Source organism: Puntigrus tetrazona, chromosome 5, assembly GCF_018831695.1.
Source record: "Puntigrus tetrazona isolate hp1 chromosome 5, ASM1883169v1, whole genome shotgun sequence".
Taxonomy (NCBI): Eukaryota; Metazoa; Chordata; class Actinopteri; order Cypriniformes; family Cyprinidae; genus Puntigrus; species Puntigrus tetrazona.
The window spans coordinates 5,920,012-5,940,695 of record NC_056703.1 but is presented as its reverse complement, the minus strand read 5'-3'; the positions used below and the strand labels follow the sequence as shown (position 1 = coordinate 5,940,695).

Below are 20,684 nucleotides of genomic sequence, written 5' to 3'. Positions count from 1 at the left end.
TAAATTCTGCTCACACTAATAGCTTTATTTACATTAATATAATCTTTACATAAAATATGCAGTCAGAAATAATCCCCTAAAGATCTGCGGTGATTGACGGTTGTATAATGCATTATTTACCGGCTGCACCAGTACGTTGTTTTTGCCGAACAGGAGAGTCGCTCTGGAATTCTGATGAAGAGACTCCACATAGTCTCTGGCTGAGGGGGAGGGAGATGGCCTTTCATCCATACTACTACTGGAGTGTCTTTTCTGAATCTGAACACAAACGTGCGGACATTATTAAGAACTGAGGGCAATCGCTAACCTAATATGTTTCTACACCAGCAACTAATGTAACCAGACAGCATGCAATTAAAGTGATAAACCCTAGCAAACAAAGTGTTACAGGATCTATTCATCTTATTTTCCTAATAATGCGCCACTACATCTACCTGTCTGAGGTGGACAAATGTGTGGCCGCTGGTGAGTCATTAGATGTATGCATACGTCTCCTCTTTCATATATCAAAAAGGCACTCGGCACCAAAAACTGGACTGGCAGATTTTTGCAATAAAAATACATCAGAAAACAAGCCCGGAGTGCAGCGCTAGTCAGATCTATCAGAGACCAAAAACAAGCGCCGTGCGTGCTGCTGCTGTGTGGGTGTTGGCGATGACCAGAGAGGGTGATCACTCAGGAATCTGACGGCTGCGTTGGGTAATGGAGCTGGGTAATGATGTGAAACATATCTCTTGAGTGGAGGTTCGTACTCTCCTCAGAAACAGCGGCTACGCTCAAGCACACAGACCACAGCATGACTCTTATGGACCACAACTCTCTCCAGAAGCCCGTGAGGAAGTGAACTGCGCTGATTTCGAAGGCTAAAACCTCATCGAACAACGGCAAATAAACAAACTAAAAGGTCTTGCCCTGAAATATTGAAATGTCATGCTTTATCTATGTTCTGCAGTCTGTTGTGGTGGAAAACCGATTACACAAGGTGCTCAAAGTACTGGTGCGTAACGCTTAAAAACAAGCTCTATTGGCTGTCGCTATGTATTATGGCTTCAATGTGACGTGCGATTGAATGATTATAAACTGCTTTTGACCTCTGACATTTCCTTGAGGCAACATCAAGTGAATTTGAAATGACCTGAACTTTCAAGTTTGAAATGGCACTTCCATCTCGTTCAAATGGACAAGAGCCTTCAATTTTGCTAATTGCGAACAGCCTGAGAATATCAGTGCATCTCTTATTTTTGGCCTTTTTTAAGAACGTATCATCTTAAATATTGTGTAAAGTGCCATTACCCAGATTTCTAAAATCAGTAAATCACCCTGCACATAACTTTGATGACATTTCTGCAATATCAGCACTAAACAGAAGTGCACGTTTATTTACAGTTGCACATTGAAATGAGAAAAAGTATTTAAACCCATTAATATAATCACAGGTCGCTCACACAGAGGGCAGGTCTCTTTGTGGGAGAGTCTTGTCGGCAATGGCCACTGTGAATACGGTGCCTTTGCACCAACTCGTCAGCTGAGGGATCTGTCCAGAAATGATCTGCCGTCTTCATTTTGGTATACTCCAATGCACACGGGCCCACTGAAGAAGAAATAAAGTTAAAGTTAAACACACATTATCTGCACAACGCCAGGAATGCAAAAGAGACAAGACTGCTCAGTCCGAAACCTAGCGAGCTGCCTCCCTGAACAGACAGCAGCAGCATCCCCTACTTCAGTGAACGATTTAAAACCTAATTAGCGCAACTGATTTCAATAGAATTTGATTTACCATGTTGCTAAGCTAATGGCCTGAAACTCTATGTAGAACAAGGATGTTGGGTCAAGTAGTAAATTTAACAAATGGATAATTTAAAATAACATAATATACAAATTCATTATTTACTAATATTATGCATTTCGGTATAAAACATTTCTCTTGACCACTAGCTTTGAGTTTTAGAAAAAAAATTAGCTGATCACTGACTTCACTAGGTTTTAAAAAGCACGTCACCAGATTGCAATGGAAGTCCATTTCTGCCACTGAATTTAAAAAAACACTTTTTTTCTGAATATAAACTCTGATATAAACTCTAATTACGAGCACTAAAGTCAAAATTGCGAGATATAAAATCGCAATTACGTGAAAGTCAGAATTCAGAAATCACATGAGTTATATTTGTCAGAATTTAGTTTTTTTTTCTCAGAATTATGAAATATAAACTCGCAATTTCGAGTTATAAAGTCCAATATTGAGCAGAAAAAAAGATTGACAAGTTCAACTTTATATCTCCCAATTCTGCCTTTATACCTCGCAATTTACATTTCACAATTCTGAGAAACAATTTTGATAGAAATGCGAAATACAGTCGCAATGACCTTTTTTCATTTAGTGACGCAAATAGGCTTCCACAGATTGCATTAAGAATGAGAATGATTAAGAAAAAGCATGCCTACCTAACAAAGAGGCGAGGATAGGGCCGTCCACAGGGTCCATTAGGATAGCCTCCTTCTCATAAAACTTACTGAAACAACATTAAAAGTCACTTTAATTAATATAAATGGAAGCTGGAGGGTTGGATTGTACCTGAAAGAAACTGATCAAGCTTGCTTTCTCTTCATATCTCTATGCCACCTCTCTCACCTGCTGTTTTCCACAAGGTACAGCACGATCTTGTCTAGCACTTTCTCAATGAGGGCAGTGTGGATCCATACATGTCTGACGGCCTGAGGTGAGAAGTTTGGGACTTTGGGCATCTTTCGGCTGCTTTCGCTGTATGAGAGAGACTGACTTCGTCTGAAGTAAAGAACAAAGGTCAATAAAACATTTTTTTGTAGATACTTATGCGTTTTGATTAAGTTTTATCCACTAGGTGGTTCTACCGAGCATATTACTCTTTCCAGGAATAGTATTTCCTGGCACTTTGCCCGTGGACATATGCTGGTGGTATTTATGAGCTGCAGAAAGCAAATACGCTTTCGCTTTATTGTGTTTTTAAACGAGTCTGAGTCGTGTTGTATTGGTGGAGATTACAAAGTCTGTTCTCACTTGCTCTCAAAGACCAGTTCCAGCTCCTGGGCTTTTCTGCACAGCTCTTCAGCTGGAGGGAAGCTTTTGCCCACTTTGGTGAAGAGCGCAGCTATCTTGTTGCTTCGTAGGAAACCGGCAGCTCTCCGCTTCAACCCGTGAAGCACACAGGCTTCGACAGCAGCTAAAGACACATTTACACAGGCAAAAATGGGCATGAAAGGCTTTTTGTGTATCTGAGAAACAAAAATGGGATTGCTAAATAGTGAACATGTGGAAATAAACACTTTCTATGTACTCATCCAGAAATTACACCACTGTTAATAATGTTTGAGGTCAGTGAGATTTATTTTAAGCGAGTAATACTTTTACTCGCCGAAGGGTTTACTAAACAGATCAAAAGTGACAGTGAAAACATTTCTAATGTTACGAAAAGGTGACAATTTCAAATAAACGCTGAACATTTCGTTCAAAAAGAACGATATTTATCAGAGAATTCAGAGAAATTCAAATGTAATTAAATACAAAAAATGTATCATCAATAACAAAATATATTTCTAAATATTACAACTAAATAAATGAGGCTTTGGTGAGTATAAGAGATTACTTTCATAAACATAAAAAAAATCTTTAAATATACTTTAACCAATGGGTAGTCTACATATTCATGCATACTGTATTTTTAGCAGGGGATAATGTACAGTAAGCTGGGGCAAAACAATCCCTGATTGTACAGTGTAATTCTTGTTTTTGATCACATAAACTAAAAGACAATATTAATCAAATCAGCAATTATTTCATGTTGCGAAAAGCTATGCATGAAAATTATACATGAAGTGTCAATTATACAGTTAAGCTGTAATTATACAAATGCATTTGAACTGAGAATACCGCATCCGACCGGTCAAAATCTAAACATCTAGCCATCTAGACAGTTCGCAAAAAACACGTATGTAGAGCCAGACAGAGAAAGACAGCGAGATGGTACACAAATACGCCGTGGACTACGTGGCAGTGCCTGCAGAGCTGATACTGAAGCTCTCTCAGGACTAATCTTGTGAATCTGCTCGGATGGGGTCGGGGGAAAGTCTGTGTAACCATGGAAACCGTCACTGATGGAGCACTTGTGCTCATTGTGAGCTGGGCAGGGCTCTGGAACAACATCAGCTGATTTATCTCTCTGCCTCTTTCCTCATCCTGTCCTTTCCAGTCGTTTCATCTGTCCAGTGTGTCACATTTTGTTCTATTCAGCAGACAGTCTCAATAGTTAGTCTTTCTCATCTAAATCCAGCACTTTATGACACTTTCTCTCCTCTCCTGTGCTGTTTATTATCTCTAAAGTCTCCTGCTCCGCCAGCGTCCATCTCCTGATTTCTGTTCTAGTCAGACTGCAACGCCCGAGAGATAAACCAGTCTGCGGCTCAGGTTAAAATCTCTTAACAATTCAGAGAGATGCACATCCGTACAAACGCAGCAGCCGCTTTCATCTGATGCTGTATTCATCGCTCCTCTTTGACCAGCCTAAATGGATTCACGCCGAAGAGAGAACACAGATCAAAATGAGAAGGTGAAATGAATAAGCAGTGGACGCACGGACCATCAAACAGGTTCAAAAGGTCTTTAACATGTTTCTAAAGACACATTAACTAATGAGAGGATCCTTAGTTCGTTTTCAATAACAGAATCTTCTTTTAACCCACCATCGTGTCATTCAGGACTCTTATTATCGCCGCTTCCACAAAAAGAAGTTGTTTACAGAAGCCTCGATTTATCGAAAATGACCAAATGCTTCATTAAAGTGATAACACAACAGCAAACAAACAAATTGTAAAGTTGTCATTCAATTGAAAGTGTCCTCTCAAATCTTTTTAAGCAAGATCTCGAGACATAATGCAACGATTTACATTTCTTAATTGATCTCATCAAGAATTGATGTTTTTATCTGCACTATACTGTTGATCAAAAACACAGTGATATTGAGTGATGAACAATATTAGCAATAAAACAATAAGGATTTCTATCGCGATATATTTTTCCCTGTGCCATGAACAATCCCATTAGAAAGCTTTTTACTTTCTATAGTAACACTGCTTCTTGGTATTGTGGCAGACGAAATGGATTTAAAATGCGTAAGAAAGGAGAATTAGTTATTAAGCTAAAGCATTTGCATTAATACTAAACGTGGTTTATCATAAGTGATTATCATAATATGTGATACTGTATTTGGTTCATTGGTCATATTTAAATTTTATACATACTATACATACTATAGGTTGCTCCAGCTTTTACAGATGTTACTGTTCTTGTTAACAAACTTAAACTTATGCAAAACAAAAACAAAAGCAACCACTACTAAATCTGGAAATCTGATTATTTATTTATTACATATTTCTCGCCCCTATCCGGACACTTTAGGCGCGGATGCAAAGTAGGCCTCGGTTATTTTAATTTCCGACTGATTCTCAATTCAGTCGTTTTACCGCGAGAGTGAAACGACGAATCAGTATGCGAGGAAAACGAATGCAGCTTCATCCCAAAGTGAAATGAGACGAAACGCGCAGAGACGGAGAAAGAAAATTATATTCCTGCCGGATGCGTTTCCAAAGCAATACTCAGAGCAACAAACAAGCCCCGCGACTCATTCGGTTTGAGGAAATGGCAGAGGGAGCAGGAGGCCACCCCCGACCCTGATCTCAAACGCTCATTAAAAATGTAATCATGCCACCGGTCCTAATGGTTTCTAATCACGCTGTCACAGTGCGAACGAAATGAAACCGGGATATATATATATATATATATATATATATATATATATATATATATATATATATATATCGATCCCTTCCACTGCCGCTGACCAGCACTTTACTCTGCAACATAATGACGTAAAAGTGTCCGGGTGACGAACGGCGTGCTTTTAAAGCCACGCGTAGATTAGAGGCAAAATTAAGAGACGTCTCAAAACCCCACAGAACTGCGCACAGTTGATAATAGTGTCCCATATCTGCGATGATGAGAAATGTCAGTGTTGACATTTCCATCTGTGGTGTGTAAACATCGCTATAATCACGATGGCTAATTACTCCCCCATGGGCAGCCAGCGGAGTCTGGCTACCCTCCATTCATCTCCTATTATCTGCCAGTGCTCCACTAGAAGAAGCAGTAACGTTACACCATTACAGTGTTAGCATACACACTCCTAATGCAATTCATCCATTACGCCGTTCTTTCTTTTCTCCCCCGGTATCCTTGCTTTTGTCTTGATTTGGCTGAAAAGTGCCCAGAGGAAAATGCGTGTCGCTCAGAGGTCGCTCTTTCTTAGTTCAAGAGTTCACGATGATTCTTTCATCATTTACTCTGATGCGTTCTCCTGTGGAATACAATTTCTTTAAACAACGGATATTTTTGGTTTATGCTATGAAAATCAGTGGTATCCAAACCGACAGTGGACCCAACTGAGCGAACGGCTACGGATAAAATCCACGGGAGAAATAAAAGTGTATACAGATTTGGAACAACAAGGTTGAGAAAATAATATAATTTAAATGCATTTTGAAGTAAATCATCTCTTTTGTGATTACTAAGCAGAAATAAAAGACACAAATCGGACCCTGGCCCTGTAATTTTTAAATTAATTTTTTTAATTCATGCATCAACTGAAAGCACCAAAAATAAGCTTTCCACTGATGTACGGTTAGGATCAGACGATATTTGGCTGAGATACAACTAAAAATTTGGAAATCCGAGGGTGCAAAAACACAATATTGAGGAAAACCGTCTTTAAATCTATCCAAATTAATTTGGTATTACCATATTACTACTCAAAAATTAAGTTTTGATGTATTTACAGTAGGAAATTGACAAAATATATTCATGGAACATGATCATTACGTAAAAGAATAAAACCAGCGCTATGACAAATTTTGTGGTCCAAGGTCACAAATGAGAAAACCGTTTACACAAAGAAGACTGAATTTATTGTTATTATTGTTATCATTATTATTGTTAAACAAAACCGAAACCACAAAAAATGTATTACTTGAAATAAAGAAAAGAAATAACTTTTATAACCAATTTTCCCCAATTTTTATTAAGGTTTTAGGTCAAAGTAATAAATAACTATAAATGATAAGCTGGCAAAAATATATGTATACTATCTAAAGATAAAAACATGACTAAAACTTAAAATTAAAATAAATAGAAAATATTTCAAAATATTAAAAACATTTTTAATTATATTAATAAAATTTGAATAATATTATAATAATTAACTAATTACATTTATTAAAACTAGACTCTTTTTTAGCAGACTTCAATTTAATCCCACTGCTGATGAAATATTAAAAAGATCTCATCTGGGATTTTTTCCTATAGTTGCTTCTTCCGCGACCTGTTGTATTTTAGCCAGATGAGGTTCAGCGATGTGGCAGGAGACAGTTGAGAGGACTCGAGATAGAGTCAGAGCAGGGCAGAAGAGAGTCACGACGAATCAGTACTCAGTGAATTACTGGAGAATAAACAACTGCTTGAAACCAGAAACCAGCAATGCGCACAGGCCCTATAATCATCTACCGAATCCCACTGCCACTGCAGGAACATAATAAAACGAGTTCACGAGGCCATTAATCAAAAGCTATTTTGATTGGGCGTTATTCAGAAACGACGCAGCGTGGCTAAAGAAATAAGCTCCGCTAGCTGTTTCCGCAAGGTTCTGTTGATCCTGTCCTACACCGTCGAGACACTTTTGAAAACAATAATCGCTTGGATGCAGAGTCTAATTTACACACATTGCAAACCTGCCAGCAGCGTTTGACCCCTCGCAGAGCTGTGCTGATTAAATTCTAGGGAAGGTGATACGGTTGCCAGAATCCTGGAGTAATAAAAGCTGTTTAGAAAACGTAAAAGTGAATAAAAAAAACTAAACAGGCCTACAAAGCCTTCACCTAAGAGGCTGAACACGACCTGGCAGACGCTGGATTATTAATGACGACTCATTTATTCTTTATTATCATGTCGTGCTACATTGACATGATGCATGTCTGAGTACTTTATTACGTGGACAGATTTTCTGCTGACAAACAGCGGGCGGCACTTACCGCGACGCGATCAATTACACATTCATTTACTGCTCCATATACGTTAAAATTGCCACTTTATGTTAATTTAGATTTAATAAACATCACGCTACTCTCCGACATTAATGCGCTTGGCGCTTTTCAAGCCCTGTTAAATGCCGAATGTTCGCTCTAACTGGAAATCAGCCAAACCATCGTGCCGCCCGGTTTTTTTGGCAGAAACACAGCTGATGCCCAGAGCCTCCCGTGGAGAAATAAAATATCTTTAATATTTCAATTGTTTGTCTTTGAATTAATAAATGGATTGAGAGCAAAAAGAAAATTCTTCGCCATCGCAGAAATAAGCAACATTTTAAAACGTTGTTAAAAAGCTGTTTTATAATGCAATTACATTTCTAAATACTACTGCTTTTGCAGTATTTTTAAATCAAATAAATGCAGACTTTACAGACAATTTACAGAAAGATTACAGACGAGTTTTTACAAGATGTTACTTTTAACTAAAGTGTAGTTTTGCTATGCACTGTTAACCTAATGTGCAAATATTTGTGATAAATTTAAATAGTAAACATAGTACTTATAATTTTACACAGTATAAAATAAGCATAACCTTTTGAAGGTTTTAAATAAAATCTATTGTGGAGCCTGCAGAGCTCAATACACCTTTGTTGGGTCACCATTGGTCTGTTTTGGGTCACCATTGACTGCCATGGTCATTTTTTCCTACTATGGAAGTCAATGGTGACCAAAACAGCCTGCTTACAAACTTTCTTCAAAATTCGTACAGGTTTGGAAATACTCCAGGGTGAATAAATGATGACACAGTTTTCATTTTTGGGTGAACTATTCCTTTAAGAACACCCTTGCATTAGTGTTAACTATTTTTTAGTAATTTGATGCAAAGGTAATATATATTAAGGATAGAGTTATAAATGTACATACGTTTGAAAGGCAACCACTTGTGAAATGGGTCTGACAAAACATTTCAGCCAAACATTTGAATGTTCAGTGACTTACCACAGAATGAGACAATATGGCTGCTGTCTTCATGAACAAACTTCCTTGTGACCGCTTCCTCCATGATCTGCTTGACCTGGGAGACACGGAGACACAACAGAGGCATAAAGCATGACGAGCTAAACCAAACGCTGTTCTACGGCTTATGTGATGTTCCCGTGATTGGTGAATGGGTCTTATGAATGTATTCTCTCTCGCAAGCGCCATCAAACCCTCAAAGCTGAAAAAAAACCCTCTGCAATAATTACCAGGAAGGAGAGAGTGTATTCGAGGTGAGCAGCAAGAATGCAGACCGTGATTCACGACCCCTGACTATTAAGAGGAAAAGGAGAAATCGAGAGTTGGCAATGCGTGGTTTACGCACAAAGCACTTCCTCTTCGTGACTGTAGATGGTGGAGCCGTTTAAATAAAACCGCAGTCTTTACAATAAGTCTTCGCTAGACCGCAGTGCACACACCTGCACGTATATACAAAGAAATACAGATTCAACGGATAATCAAGAGACTTTGTGACTTTCGGTGAGGTAAGACCGAGACTGTGCGCAGTCGGAATCTAATGATAAGCCAGTTTCAATGAGAGAGCGACACAAATCACACAAAAACACTCATACCCTTCACTTGCGTAAAAGCTGTTTTCTTAACAACCTCTAGTTTCTCCAGCATGAAAGGGTCTGGCTGAAAGCAATTAGGTTGCTGATTGGCTTGAGGAAGTGGCTAATGAAAATTTCCTGCTATAAGTGCGTTTCCTGATACACTGAACAATGACAACAAAGTGAGGGCAGGAGAAATGTGAAAGAGACCCTGGGTTATGCAGTGTTTTACACGGTCTTGCAATCTTGAAAGGGGTTCGACAGCCTCGTGTTGTCTTTGCTTATTAAATATTAATGGATGTCTCATAGATGCAGAAACTGTCATGCACTTTTCAGCGTTAACATCAAAAAAATGTCAAACGGTGTTGACAAACGCTCCTCATTGCTTTCCTCCTTTTTTGTCTTAGTTTTTATTTTTCTTCAGGCAACCAGAGTGCATTTTCTTGACATTTCCACATGGACAAGCCCAGAGGAAAAAATGTATTGCTTAGAGGATTTCTTTTTTTAATACCTTTTTATTTATGTTTCAGCATTGCTTCAGATGTATATCACACACGCAAGATTTGGGGTCAGTAAAACGTTTTATTATGAATATTTAATATAGACACATCAAATCATTTAAAATGAAAGACATTTCAAATTTTTTCAAAATATTTTTATATTTTATTTTAAACAAATGCCATTTTTTTTTATAATTAAAAAACATTTATCATGTTTTCTACAAAAATATTAAGCAGCACAACTGTTTTCAGCATTGATAATAATAAGAAATGTTTCCTGTGAAACAAATCAACATATGCCACAAAAAAAGTGTAATAGTGCTTTAAATAAAACAAAACAAATAATTATATATTTTTCTCTGTTTCAATTATTTGCAATTATTTCAATTATTTGTTTTTGTTTTTCTGAGCCAAAAATTAATAAAAAAATAATAAAACATTTTCCCCTGAATTACGAAATGTAAATGTAACAATCTTGTCAGGCATATTTACAATTTTTTTTTAATTTGCCACTATCCTAGATTTTACCCATATGTCAGTAATATTTTTACTAATTTTACACACAGTAAAATGTAATATGCTTCCCTATTCTTTTATATATTTTAATACGTACGATATGTACGATAATACGTCAGAATAAGCATAAACAAAAATACTGTGTTCCACTGAATGACAATGTAAAATTATTTAAAACAGCTTTTGACATTTTATTCCCCAAAAACGTATTTGAATCTTATTATATTATATGCTATATGACATATGCTTCTGAAAATTCAGCCACCACAGGAAGAAATAAGTATGAAATCTGTCGACCCAGAATGAATCACTATTAAATCATGAACAGTGTTAAAACGACACTGGTTTTACCTCAAATGTAAAAAAGCCTGTTACTGTTCTCATATCCTTCCGCTTTAGCATTCAGTAGATGTGCTGTGATTCAGATACTTAAACCCTGACCTTCTCTTCTATTTACCCATATAATGCAGCAGGATAAAGCAAGCTCTTCAGAGCAAAACTTGTGGATTCTGAGTGTCCTGAGAATAAATCACGGCCTTTTCCGGCTTTTTCGTCCGAGAATCTGCCATTTAAAAATCCCAGATCAAATAAAAATAATACTAAAAATGCACTGTTTAATCGCAATAGTCAAGATTGTGACTTTTTTTAAAAATGATACGCTAAATCTAAAGCTGGAGAAATCTAACGCAGCGTATTTATTTCTTCTCACTACCTTATTCATAATTCAGCAGCACAGCTTTGTTCTAATCGATCAACTCACCCTTACGAGTTTAAACACCACGTATGACTCACCTGACGCTATAAATAACTCCGGATGTATACTTATCTCCTCCTCCATACTAGAATCACACCTATCCAATCCTCCAGAGAAAGAGAGAGAAAGAAGGACGCAAAGGAAGGGACCAAAGGAGTCGCACGCACTTGGTATGATTCATAAAAGGTACAGATCAGAGGCGCATCCGTGAAACAAATGCCTGTTATCCTTGGAAACAGACCCGAGCTTTATGATGACTAGAACACGACGATACCAACAAAGTACAAAATTCACTGAATAGTTTATAAAGGCTGTTTATGGCATTTTAGCATGTTTGCGGTGTCCCTTGCACTACACAGCTTTTACTGTCCTTTGTGAGACACTTAAAGGGACGTCTGAAGGAAAATCTATAGACATATTTTATCATTAGTGGTTCTTGCTATAAGTGCTATAGAGCTGAATAATACCGATAGTGTAGGGTCGTGTTTCATGCATATTCAATCAATACGGCCGATTGGAGTCTGCACTACAACGAGGGAAAAAAAATCCATGAACTGATGAGTTGAACTGGAGGACAGCATTCCCGATAAACCCTTGAGTGCATCCTTTAGGAAGTTAGAAATTCGCGTAAGCTCTTACTTCGTGGCCGACTCGACGCACGGATATATAGGGACGTAACAAATCCAGTACCTGCACTGATACAGGCATTTTTAAATGGATCAGGCTTCGGTATTTTAGTCATAAAAACGTTCATTCCTAACATATCACTGTTGAAGACGTTATCAAAAGAAAGCAGACGTCCGCCAAACAATAATTTAGTTTTTCTGATATCAGAACTTTTTTCTTCTTAATTAGTTAAAATCATCGGTTTATATGTATATGTTTATATCTATAGTTTGAAGTCAGTCTCTCATGCTCACGAAGGTATTTATTTGATCAAAAGCACAGCGAAAGCAGTCATATACTAAAATATTATTATAATATGTATTTTTTTAGCATTTTCAGCATCGTTCCTCAACTCTTCAGTGACACATGATCCTTCAGAAATCATACTGGTTTGGTGTTTAAGTTATATATTAGAATTATTATTATTATCATCATTAGATTAGGATTCCTCAATAAATAAAAAGTTCAAAAGAACAGCATTTATTTGAAATGAAAATCCATGATTTTACTGTTGGGGAAAGTTAGTTTTAAAAGTAATATATTACAATATTGACTTTAAAAAGTCCCTAAAAAAGTAACTTATTACGTTACTGTAATTATACAGTAATTATGTAAAAAAATGTAATTATAATTTTTGAGTGAGCCTATGCATTTATGCATTATTAACCATTTAGTGCAAGAATTTATTTGAGGTTTTGTCATTTTGTTATACATCATTGGAGTTTGAGTCCCTGTCTCATCTGCTATACATAACTACAGTACACAAAATCTCAAACATACCACAGGTTGTTTTTTTGGTTAAATGACTGCATAATCCAGCCGTTTGGTGATCACAGCATTAAAGACAAAAGACACTGACATTACACAAACACTGTGAGTCACCTATATTTTAAGAATAGCAAATGTCACAAAACAAACAAAACAACAAAGGCATTCATTATCAGCAAGAGTGCATTGCTGGGTCTGAATTATTAAGGATCACTGATGTGATAAGAGCGAATAAATCCATCTATAAATGTTTACTAATGGTGTCTAAACTCTTATTGATCAGCTTCATTTAAACTGTAGTGTGCATTGATAGGTAGAGACTCTATCAGGCTCTATGTTTGTGTGTTTGTGTGTGTGTGTGTGTGTGTGTGTGTGTGAGAGAGAGAGACTGTAGGGGTCTATTTGGAGCTCGGCTGTCCCTGATGTCTCAGCAGCATGACAAAGGTTTCCATGGAGATGGCATGGAAAGTCTCACAGCATGGGTTGCCAAGTTACTTCCCAAATGTGTTGGCACCACACTGAACTGTTGCTTAAACTCTGAACAGAACCGATGAACAATTCCAGCTGTGAATGGAAATGGCATTTACCACAATTCATGCCACAGGCAAAATAATTATTTGCCGCGTATTACAGCGCTTCATCGAGCCGAGAGAGCGAACGTACAAACTGAAAGGCTAAGAGGTTGAGTGGATTATTGGGCTATTCAGAAAGAACAAGCAAATTTACACAATGAGAGCAATTATAGACCTTACTGTACTTCAGAGATGTCACAAGCCAACAATGGACAGCAAACAAGACCAAAAACCATCTTTGATGACGAATATTATACATTTCAATGTTTGCCCCATGCAAAAAAATTAGATGAATAAAAATCCTAAATGTCAATATTTTCTATATGTCTTGAATATAAGGCAAAACCATGAGTTTCCTCACTAATCACATTTTCACTCGGGTAAATAAAGTAGTAAACGCAATTGCAAGTGACAATACTAGATAAATGTGAGTGAATCAGAGAGTGAATCAGTGAGTGAATCAGAGAGTGAATCAGAGAGTGAATCAGTGAGTGAATCAGAGAGTGAATCAGAGAGTGAATCAGAGAGTGAATCAGAGAGTGAATCAGTGAGCGAATCAGTGAGCAAATCAGTGAGTGAATCTATTCAAATTCTCAATGAATTACAGCCTAGAAAGCATTAAAAGAGCACTCCCTTTATAATCACTTAAAGGCAGTCATCAAAATCGATGATTCAGAAGCTTGAACGGAAGTCAGTAAGCAGATTCTGTGTAAATTAAAACACCTCTGATCGGTCATTGCGTTCACCAGATTGGCTACATTGATCAACACTTCAAAAACACAGTATAAACAGAAGCTGATAACCAGTGGAGATAAGGGGCTTACGCATGGTTTGTCTTTAAGCGTATTAACACTAGACAAACACGTAAACAGTTTTTACCACAAGGGGTAAAAAGAGATTTAACGTGATTTACTATTTACTGCTGCCACACAAATATTAAATACTTCATACAAACCAGGGCGTCTTCTAACATGTCAAAAATTACTGCTACAAACACTTACTTTAACCTCAGCATGATCCAGAAAGAGTCCCAAGTACACTAGAAAGCATCATGGCTGATGCCAATACCCTTTTTGTATATAAGGTTATTTATTAAAGTATCTGTTTACCGCTTTAATTATAGCCTACTTTTTAATTCATATTACACTCAGTATCTTGTACTATCTAGGTCTACATGCTGTAAGACCACAACCTCCTGAACATTTTAAATAAACAAAACCATGCACATGTGACCCTGGACCACAAAACCAGTCGTAAACGTACATTTTTTGAAATTGAGAATTAAACATTACCTGACGGCTGAATAAATAAGCTTTCAATTGATGTATGGTTTGGTAGGATATTTGGCCAAAGATACAACTATTTAAAAATCTGGAAACTGAGGGCGCAAAAAAAAAAAAAAATCTAAATACTGAGAAAAAAAAAATCGCCTTTTGAGCCAATTGGACAATTTTTGTCCAAATGAAGTCTTTAGAAATGCATATTACCAATCAAAAATATGTTTTTTTAAACAAAATATGTTCATGAAACTTGATCGTTACTCAACATCCTAATGATTTTTTGGCAAGAGAGAAAAATGTATAATTTTGACCCATACAATTTATTTTTGGCTATTGCTACGAATGTACCCCAATGACATAAAGGTTTTGTGGTCCAGGGTCACAAATGATTTATGCACGTGGCAAAATGCACATGCCAAGACTGCTTTAAATAAATATGTTATGTTTATGACACATAAACAAGTGACAAAAACATTGACATAATGCGAAAGTGGACTTTTGAAAAAAAAAAAAAAAAAACTGCACGAGGAAGAGTCTGCATTTCCTTGGAACATATAAAAAATATAATCCTGCATATAAAATATGTAGCTTCGCACCATTAGAGATGCTCTGTGGGTGTTGTGGATCTAAATTAATCCCCCAGTCCATATGGCTTTACAGGAACAGGTTTCATATTTCTTGGGAAAACACATTTCCCATGACACATGCATGCATGGTGTTAACGCACAGCAGAAATCTTGTATAGCCTATATCTTAAAGGTGGACTAAGTCAGTTCAGCTTATATATTCTTATTAAAACAGCTTTGCAACCAAAAATTAGCAAAATGACTGCAAAACCCCTATAATTTTGTTATCCGAGGCAACCTGATTTCCTATGAAGATGTTTGAGTATCATGTCTCCTACAGCACTTTGTGGTCTCTTTCTTCCTACAAATGCATTTAAGTTAGCCAGTTATTATCTTTGTGGGTTTGTTTTGCAAAAAAGCACATGGGACCCATATCACTGAACATCTTGTATGTCTTTCTTATCTGACACACTCAGGTAATTGAGTGTGTGTGTGTGTGTGTGTGTGTGTGTGTGTGTGTACTGTACATATTTATTATGCATACACAAATACACAAACATGCATGTATATATTTAATTAAAATATGTTAAGTTTTGTTTTGATGTGATGTTCAGATGGTTAGATGTCTTGTTCTAATGTTGAGAAAAACCCAATAAAATATATTGGAGAAAATGTGTTAAGTTCATACATTAAATATATTTATATATAAAATAAATTATATGAACAAATTTATAGATCTAAATAATGTAAATATTTTCTAGCGTGTCTTTTTTATATCAATTTATAAGAACACACACACATAATATATAATAGAATATAATATGATATAATATAATATATTGCTCTAATTTAATTACGCTAATTACCAAGTATTAATTTTAGTTAAAAAAAGTATGTGACTGATAATTGCTGAATAGCATTGTTTAGCATAATATATTATCCTGAAATGATCTTAAAAGCAATGAATGTACAGTCGACTGAATATCACTGAGCACAGATTTCTGCAGACATATGACTCATCAGTGAGACACAATTACAATCACAACCTGAATTTATGATGCACCGAAAAATACATATTTATGCCATTTATTCACCTGTCCATTATTATATAAAATATCTAATAATAAATTATACAAAATATTAAAAGAGTCTAAAAAAGGTTGTTATATTATTATTATTATTATTATATTATATTTAAAATAAATTAAAAAAATAATTGAAACAAATCTATCTATGCATTTGTAAAGTATGAACTGAACTAGAGTTGGTTTTAAGAGATGCTAGACCTGGACGATTTCCTACAAACAGTCCACAGCACATTTCTAAATAGTTCTCAGTCACATCAGCGTAATGCGTCTTCTGTTTAGTCACATACAGAGCCATTAGGTTTAAATGAGCCTCAGTGGCTTGACTGTTTAACAAGAGGTTTGCTGCTATCTGGCATGAGGTTTAAGTGTTTCTTGCACACAGTGAAACAACATCTTGCGGAGTTGTTTTGTAACACATTCACAGACTGGTCTCTGCACCCAGAACATGGTGATTAATTGGCTCGCAGACTCCAACAGATGGTTTTTTTCCATTAGAAATGTAAAATCAGGCCGGGGGGGGTGGAAGGTGGATGATTTGATTTTCTTTACTATGTTTGCCTGCGCAGGATGCTTAAAACAACACATTTCAGGATTTAATTAACTTTGTGACCCCTTTAAAAGGCACCCGCTATTCAATTCACCGTTCGTGACATCTCTCGAATCAGTTATACGTTTAACCTGTGCTAATTCAGCACAAAATGAATGCTATTTCATTTGCTTTTTACCGTCGACGTACTCTAGCATTCACTACCACGCGGTTTAAGTCGAACCAACTTAAAGTTGCAACTTTGCTTAAAAAAAAAAAAAATCAAGGCTCTTTAAGGACGCGGCGATGAGCTACGAATTAAACTAGCTGCGTTAAAGGAAGCTGAGAGGGAAAGGTAAACAAGCGATGGGCTGCTGGGCTTTCTGCGCATGACCCGCTCCTTGTGTCAATACAGGTGTGGGAAAAAAAGAGAGAGAGAGAGAGAGAGCAGACCGATAGTGACAGACACAGAATGAGCCTTTTTGCCACGTTGCCGGTGCTCATCGTATCAGCAGTATAATATCTGTAATAACGCTCTTTCGTAATTTTAGTGAGCGGCTGAAAAGGGTAAACATGCACTGGGAATGCCAAGCAACCCCAGATTCGGTAAACATGAGAGTTCGCCTGCCTCCACTCCTCCTGATTAGCTCCAGCCGTCGAAATAAAGCGTTTCGAGCACCCGAATGCCATTTTTTGCATCTGCTGGGATGCTCTGAGACTCAATGCGATGACAGATCACTGCCAAACACCTCAAGCCGACATCCGCTAAAATGGTTTTTATTCAATTTGACTGATAGTGTGGGGAGATGCCCTCTTCATGTGGATTTAATTTTAAAGTGCAACCATTATGTTAGCATAGCATGCATCGGCTATCGCGTTATTAAGATACATGTTACACATTTACTAATTTAGTGGTTACGTGACAAAATATACAATTATCCCCACTACTGGAAAAACTTCTACAGAATGCAGAAATTACTGTTTATATTTAACTCTTGTTAATATTTGCAATGAGTATCATTAATGTAAAATAAATTGCGTTTTAATTTCATTTAGGCAATTTGGTAGAACAGTGGAATAACTGATGACAAACAAAGCAGAATTTTTTTTTTCTGTGACATATATAGGCATATGAATATTTACATATTTAAATGAGGCGTGTTTTAATTGAAGACGTGTCACAATTGGAACGCCGAAATGCAAATGAAAAGATTTTCATTTAATTAGTGTATACACTTTAATGAAAAGCGGAGATGTGCTGAAATGTTCGTCTAATTCAAGCAGATAGTAATAGTAATAACCCCATTATTTACGAATAGCAGTAAATTAAAATAATAATACTAGTAACAAAATGCCACTTGGGGTCTTTTATGCCGGTTCTTATCCCCAGGGGTCTGAATGTATATTTTTACTTCAAAATAAAAACGTAAATGTTCATCTAATTCATGTAAATAGAGAATAATAAGTAGTAATATATAAAAAAATTATAATAACACTAGTAGCAAACATGCACCTTGAGGCATTTTGAGGCAGAATGTGGTCATATTACCTCCAAGGGTCTACTTTTAAAAGAAATAAAATGTAAAAAATAGATTTTAAACATAACACAGTGTCGATACCCACAAATATTGACGTGAAAAACATTTAATCGTTTACTAAAAGTGTTGCGATTGCATTTTGTGACGTCACCTCGCTCGTTCTCATAATTTTCTTTTTTATAAATAACCATTTCCCGTTATTCACGCGTTGCACGACACGACCGGGTCCCTAAGAGACGAAGAGTTTTAAAGAGTTTTCCCTTTAAAAACCCTAATATATCACAGTACCAACAGAAAATACACTGCATGCGTTAATGTTGGGATGAACCGCTGCCACACAAGACAAGATAAGGATATCAGTGACTGCAATCGCAACTCATAATAGCGACCCATAAATCAAAACAGAATCGGTAAAGGGGCGAGATGTCTGGTTTGAGCAAATCATCCACAGATTCACACCCAAATTTATGCAAAAAGCTCATCCGCTGAGCACTCGCTTAAACGTCCGCCGTGCAAATGCACAGCTCCTTGCTCAGCCCAGAAGGATTATTGAAACCTATTAATCAAATGAAATGACTGGAAGTCAAAGACCGCGCAATGCATTCTGCGCTGCCAAAAGAGATAGGACTGGCCTTAAATCAATATCACAGATAAATGGAAAGATGCAGCGAGCCTTCAGCCTGTATTTTACATTTCAATAAGAATGACATCTATGAACGGACGCGGGTATTTTAGGGACTTGGAAGTCACAACGCAGTCTGAGAGATGATGTGGGCAGCACGAACGTAGAAAGTGCTTACAGCATGCTTGTGGATCGTTAACCGTATAGATGTGGATGACATATTCAATAAATATACCAGAACACGTTCGTACGTATGTATGAATGCATAGAGAAATCTGTTACTTTGAATTAAAATGTATGTGATACAGCAATGCAACACAAACCTGGCATTCTGATTCACACTCACTATTTTATTTACGCAGGCGTGAATAGGCTTTGGAAAGAAATAGTGAGATGAAACTGGCATGAAGTCAGTGGCAGATGCTTGATGGAAGGGGGGAAGACAAACAGATGCAGCATATTCAGGAACAAAACAGATATGAAAACCGAGTGAATTATTCATTATACTCTGTAGACTGAAATCGCACAGCTAAGTGTGATTTTACCACAATATAACAAATGTGCCGACCGTTTAACAGCGTTAAAAAAAATGTTTGTCAGCTTTCTAGTTTCGGTTAACTTAACACCACACATTTTGTAGACCTGCCCGAATCGCGAGTCTCATTTAAAAGGGCGTTTCAGCCTCGCGCTCACTTGTCTTTATTTGTTTTTACTATCACTTACCTCCTTCTTCACGTTTCGCAGCAGTCTTTGGCGGGTTTCGGCTTCTGGGGAGGAAACACACGAAGACGATTTAATTGTTAAACACGAACAAGTGAAAGTCGGACGCGTGACAGTGAGGTTTGGAGGTGTTTTTTTGTTTTTTTTTTGGTCGCACCTGCTGTTGCCATGATCGCGGTGTTGAGCTCTGGCGCTCTCCGCTTCTCTCGACTGGATGAAGCCAGAGCCGTTTAAAAGCGCTCCCTGCTACCGCGAGATCACGTGACCCGCCAGAGAGGTTCCCGGAGACGTGGAGATGTCAAACTCTTCGTGTTCCTGGCGCGAGCTGATCGTTAGAAATTCTATTCGGCTCGGTTGAGATTTCGGCTCGTGGCTGCTTTATTGACTGAATACGGTAGCGTGTCGACTTTAAAAACAGGGCTACGAGGCGTGGATATTCTCACAAAGTCCAGTTCTTAAAATAAAGAGTTACAAAACAAAGATTCCGGATCTCCATGCATCGAGATATAGATAGGCGCGAAATAGAATTACGGCATTTTAGAAAAGCTATCGTGGTGCGTCGGCAATTTGGTACTCTTTTTGTTATTTGTAAGTCTAAGGGAAGAAATAAGAGAATTTAATTCAGAAAGACAGTCCCTGATAACAGTGTTTCTGTTGACCTCACTCAATAAATTGATCAGTTCTTTTACGTTTTTAAAGGGATAGTACACCCAAAAAAAAAAAAATTTTATTACCCTTACGAAAATATTAACCTACAAATAGAAAAAAAAACAACATGGTGGCTATGGTAATCAGAAATTAACCATGGTTTTGGCTATTTGTAGTAAAACTGTGGTTATAAAAATAGCAGTCAATATGCCAAAAACTACG

At 37.0% G+C, this 20,684-nt stretch overlaps 1 protein-coding gene across 4 annotated transcripts in view; it reads right to left on the bottom strand.

The window, feature by feature from the left end:
• sgsm1a (small G protein signaling modulator 1a) overlaps positions 1-20,122 on the bottom strand; it is a 33,620-nt gene extending 13,498 nt beyond the window's left edge. For 3 of the 4 annotated variants that reach the window (XM_043240135.1, XM_043240139.1, XM_043240138.1), the window contains exons 1-8: positions 19,972-20,122; positions 19,818-19,861; positions 9,109-9,184; positions 3,038-3,200; positions 2,633-2,785; positions 2,446-2,513; positions 1,446-1,591; positions 121-258 (exon numbers count right to left, since the gene is read on the bottom strand). In XM_043240135.1, coding sequence (XP_043096070.1) covers positions 121-258; positions 1,446-1,591; positions 2,446-2,513; positions 2,633-2,785; positions 3,038-3,200; positions 9,109-9,184; positions 19,818-19,861; positions 19,972-19,984 — 801 coding nt within the window. In that variant the 5' untranslated portion in view covers positions 19,985-20,122. The remainder of the gene's footprint in view (positions 1-120; positions 259-1,445; positions 1,592-2,445; positions 2,514-2,632; positions 2,786-3,037; positions 3,201-9,108; positions 9,185-19,817; positions 19,862-19,971) is intronic. The other variant, XM_043240136.1, reaches the window with a different exon arrangement.
• Positions 20,123-20,684: the final 562 nt, after the last annotated feature.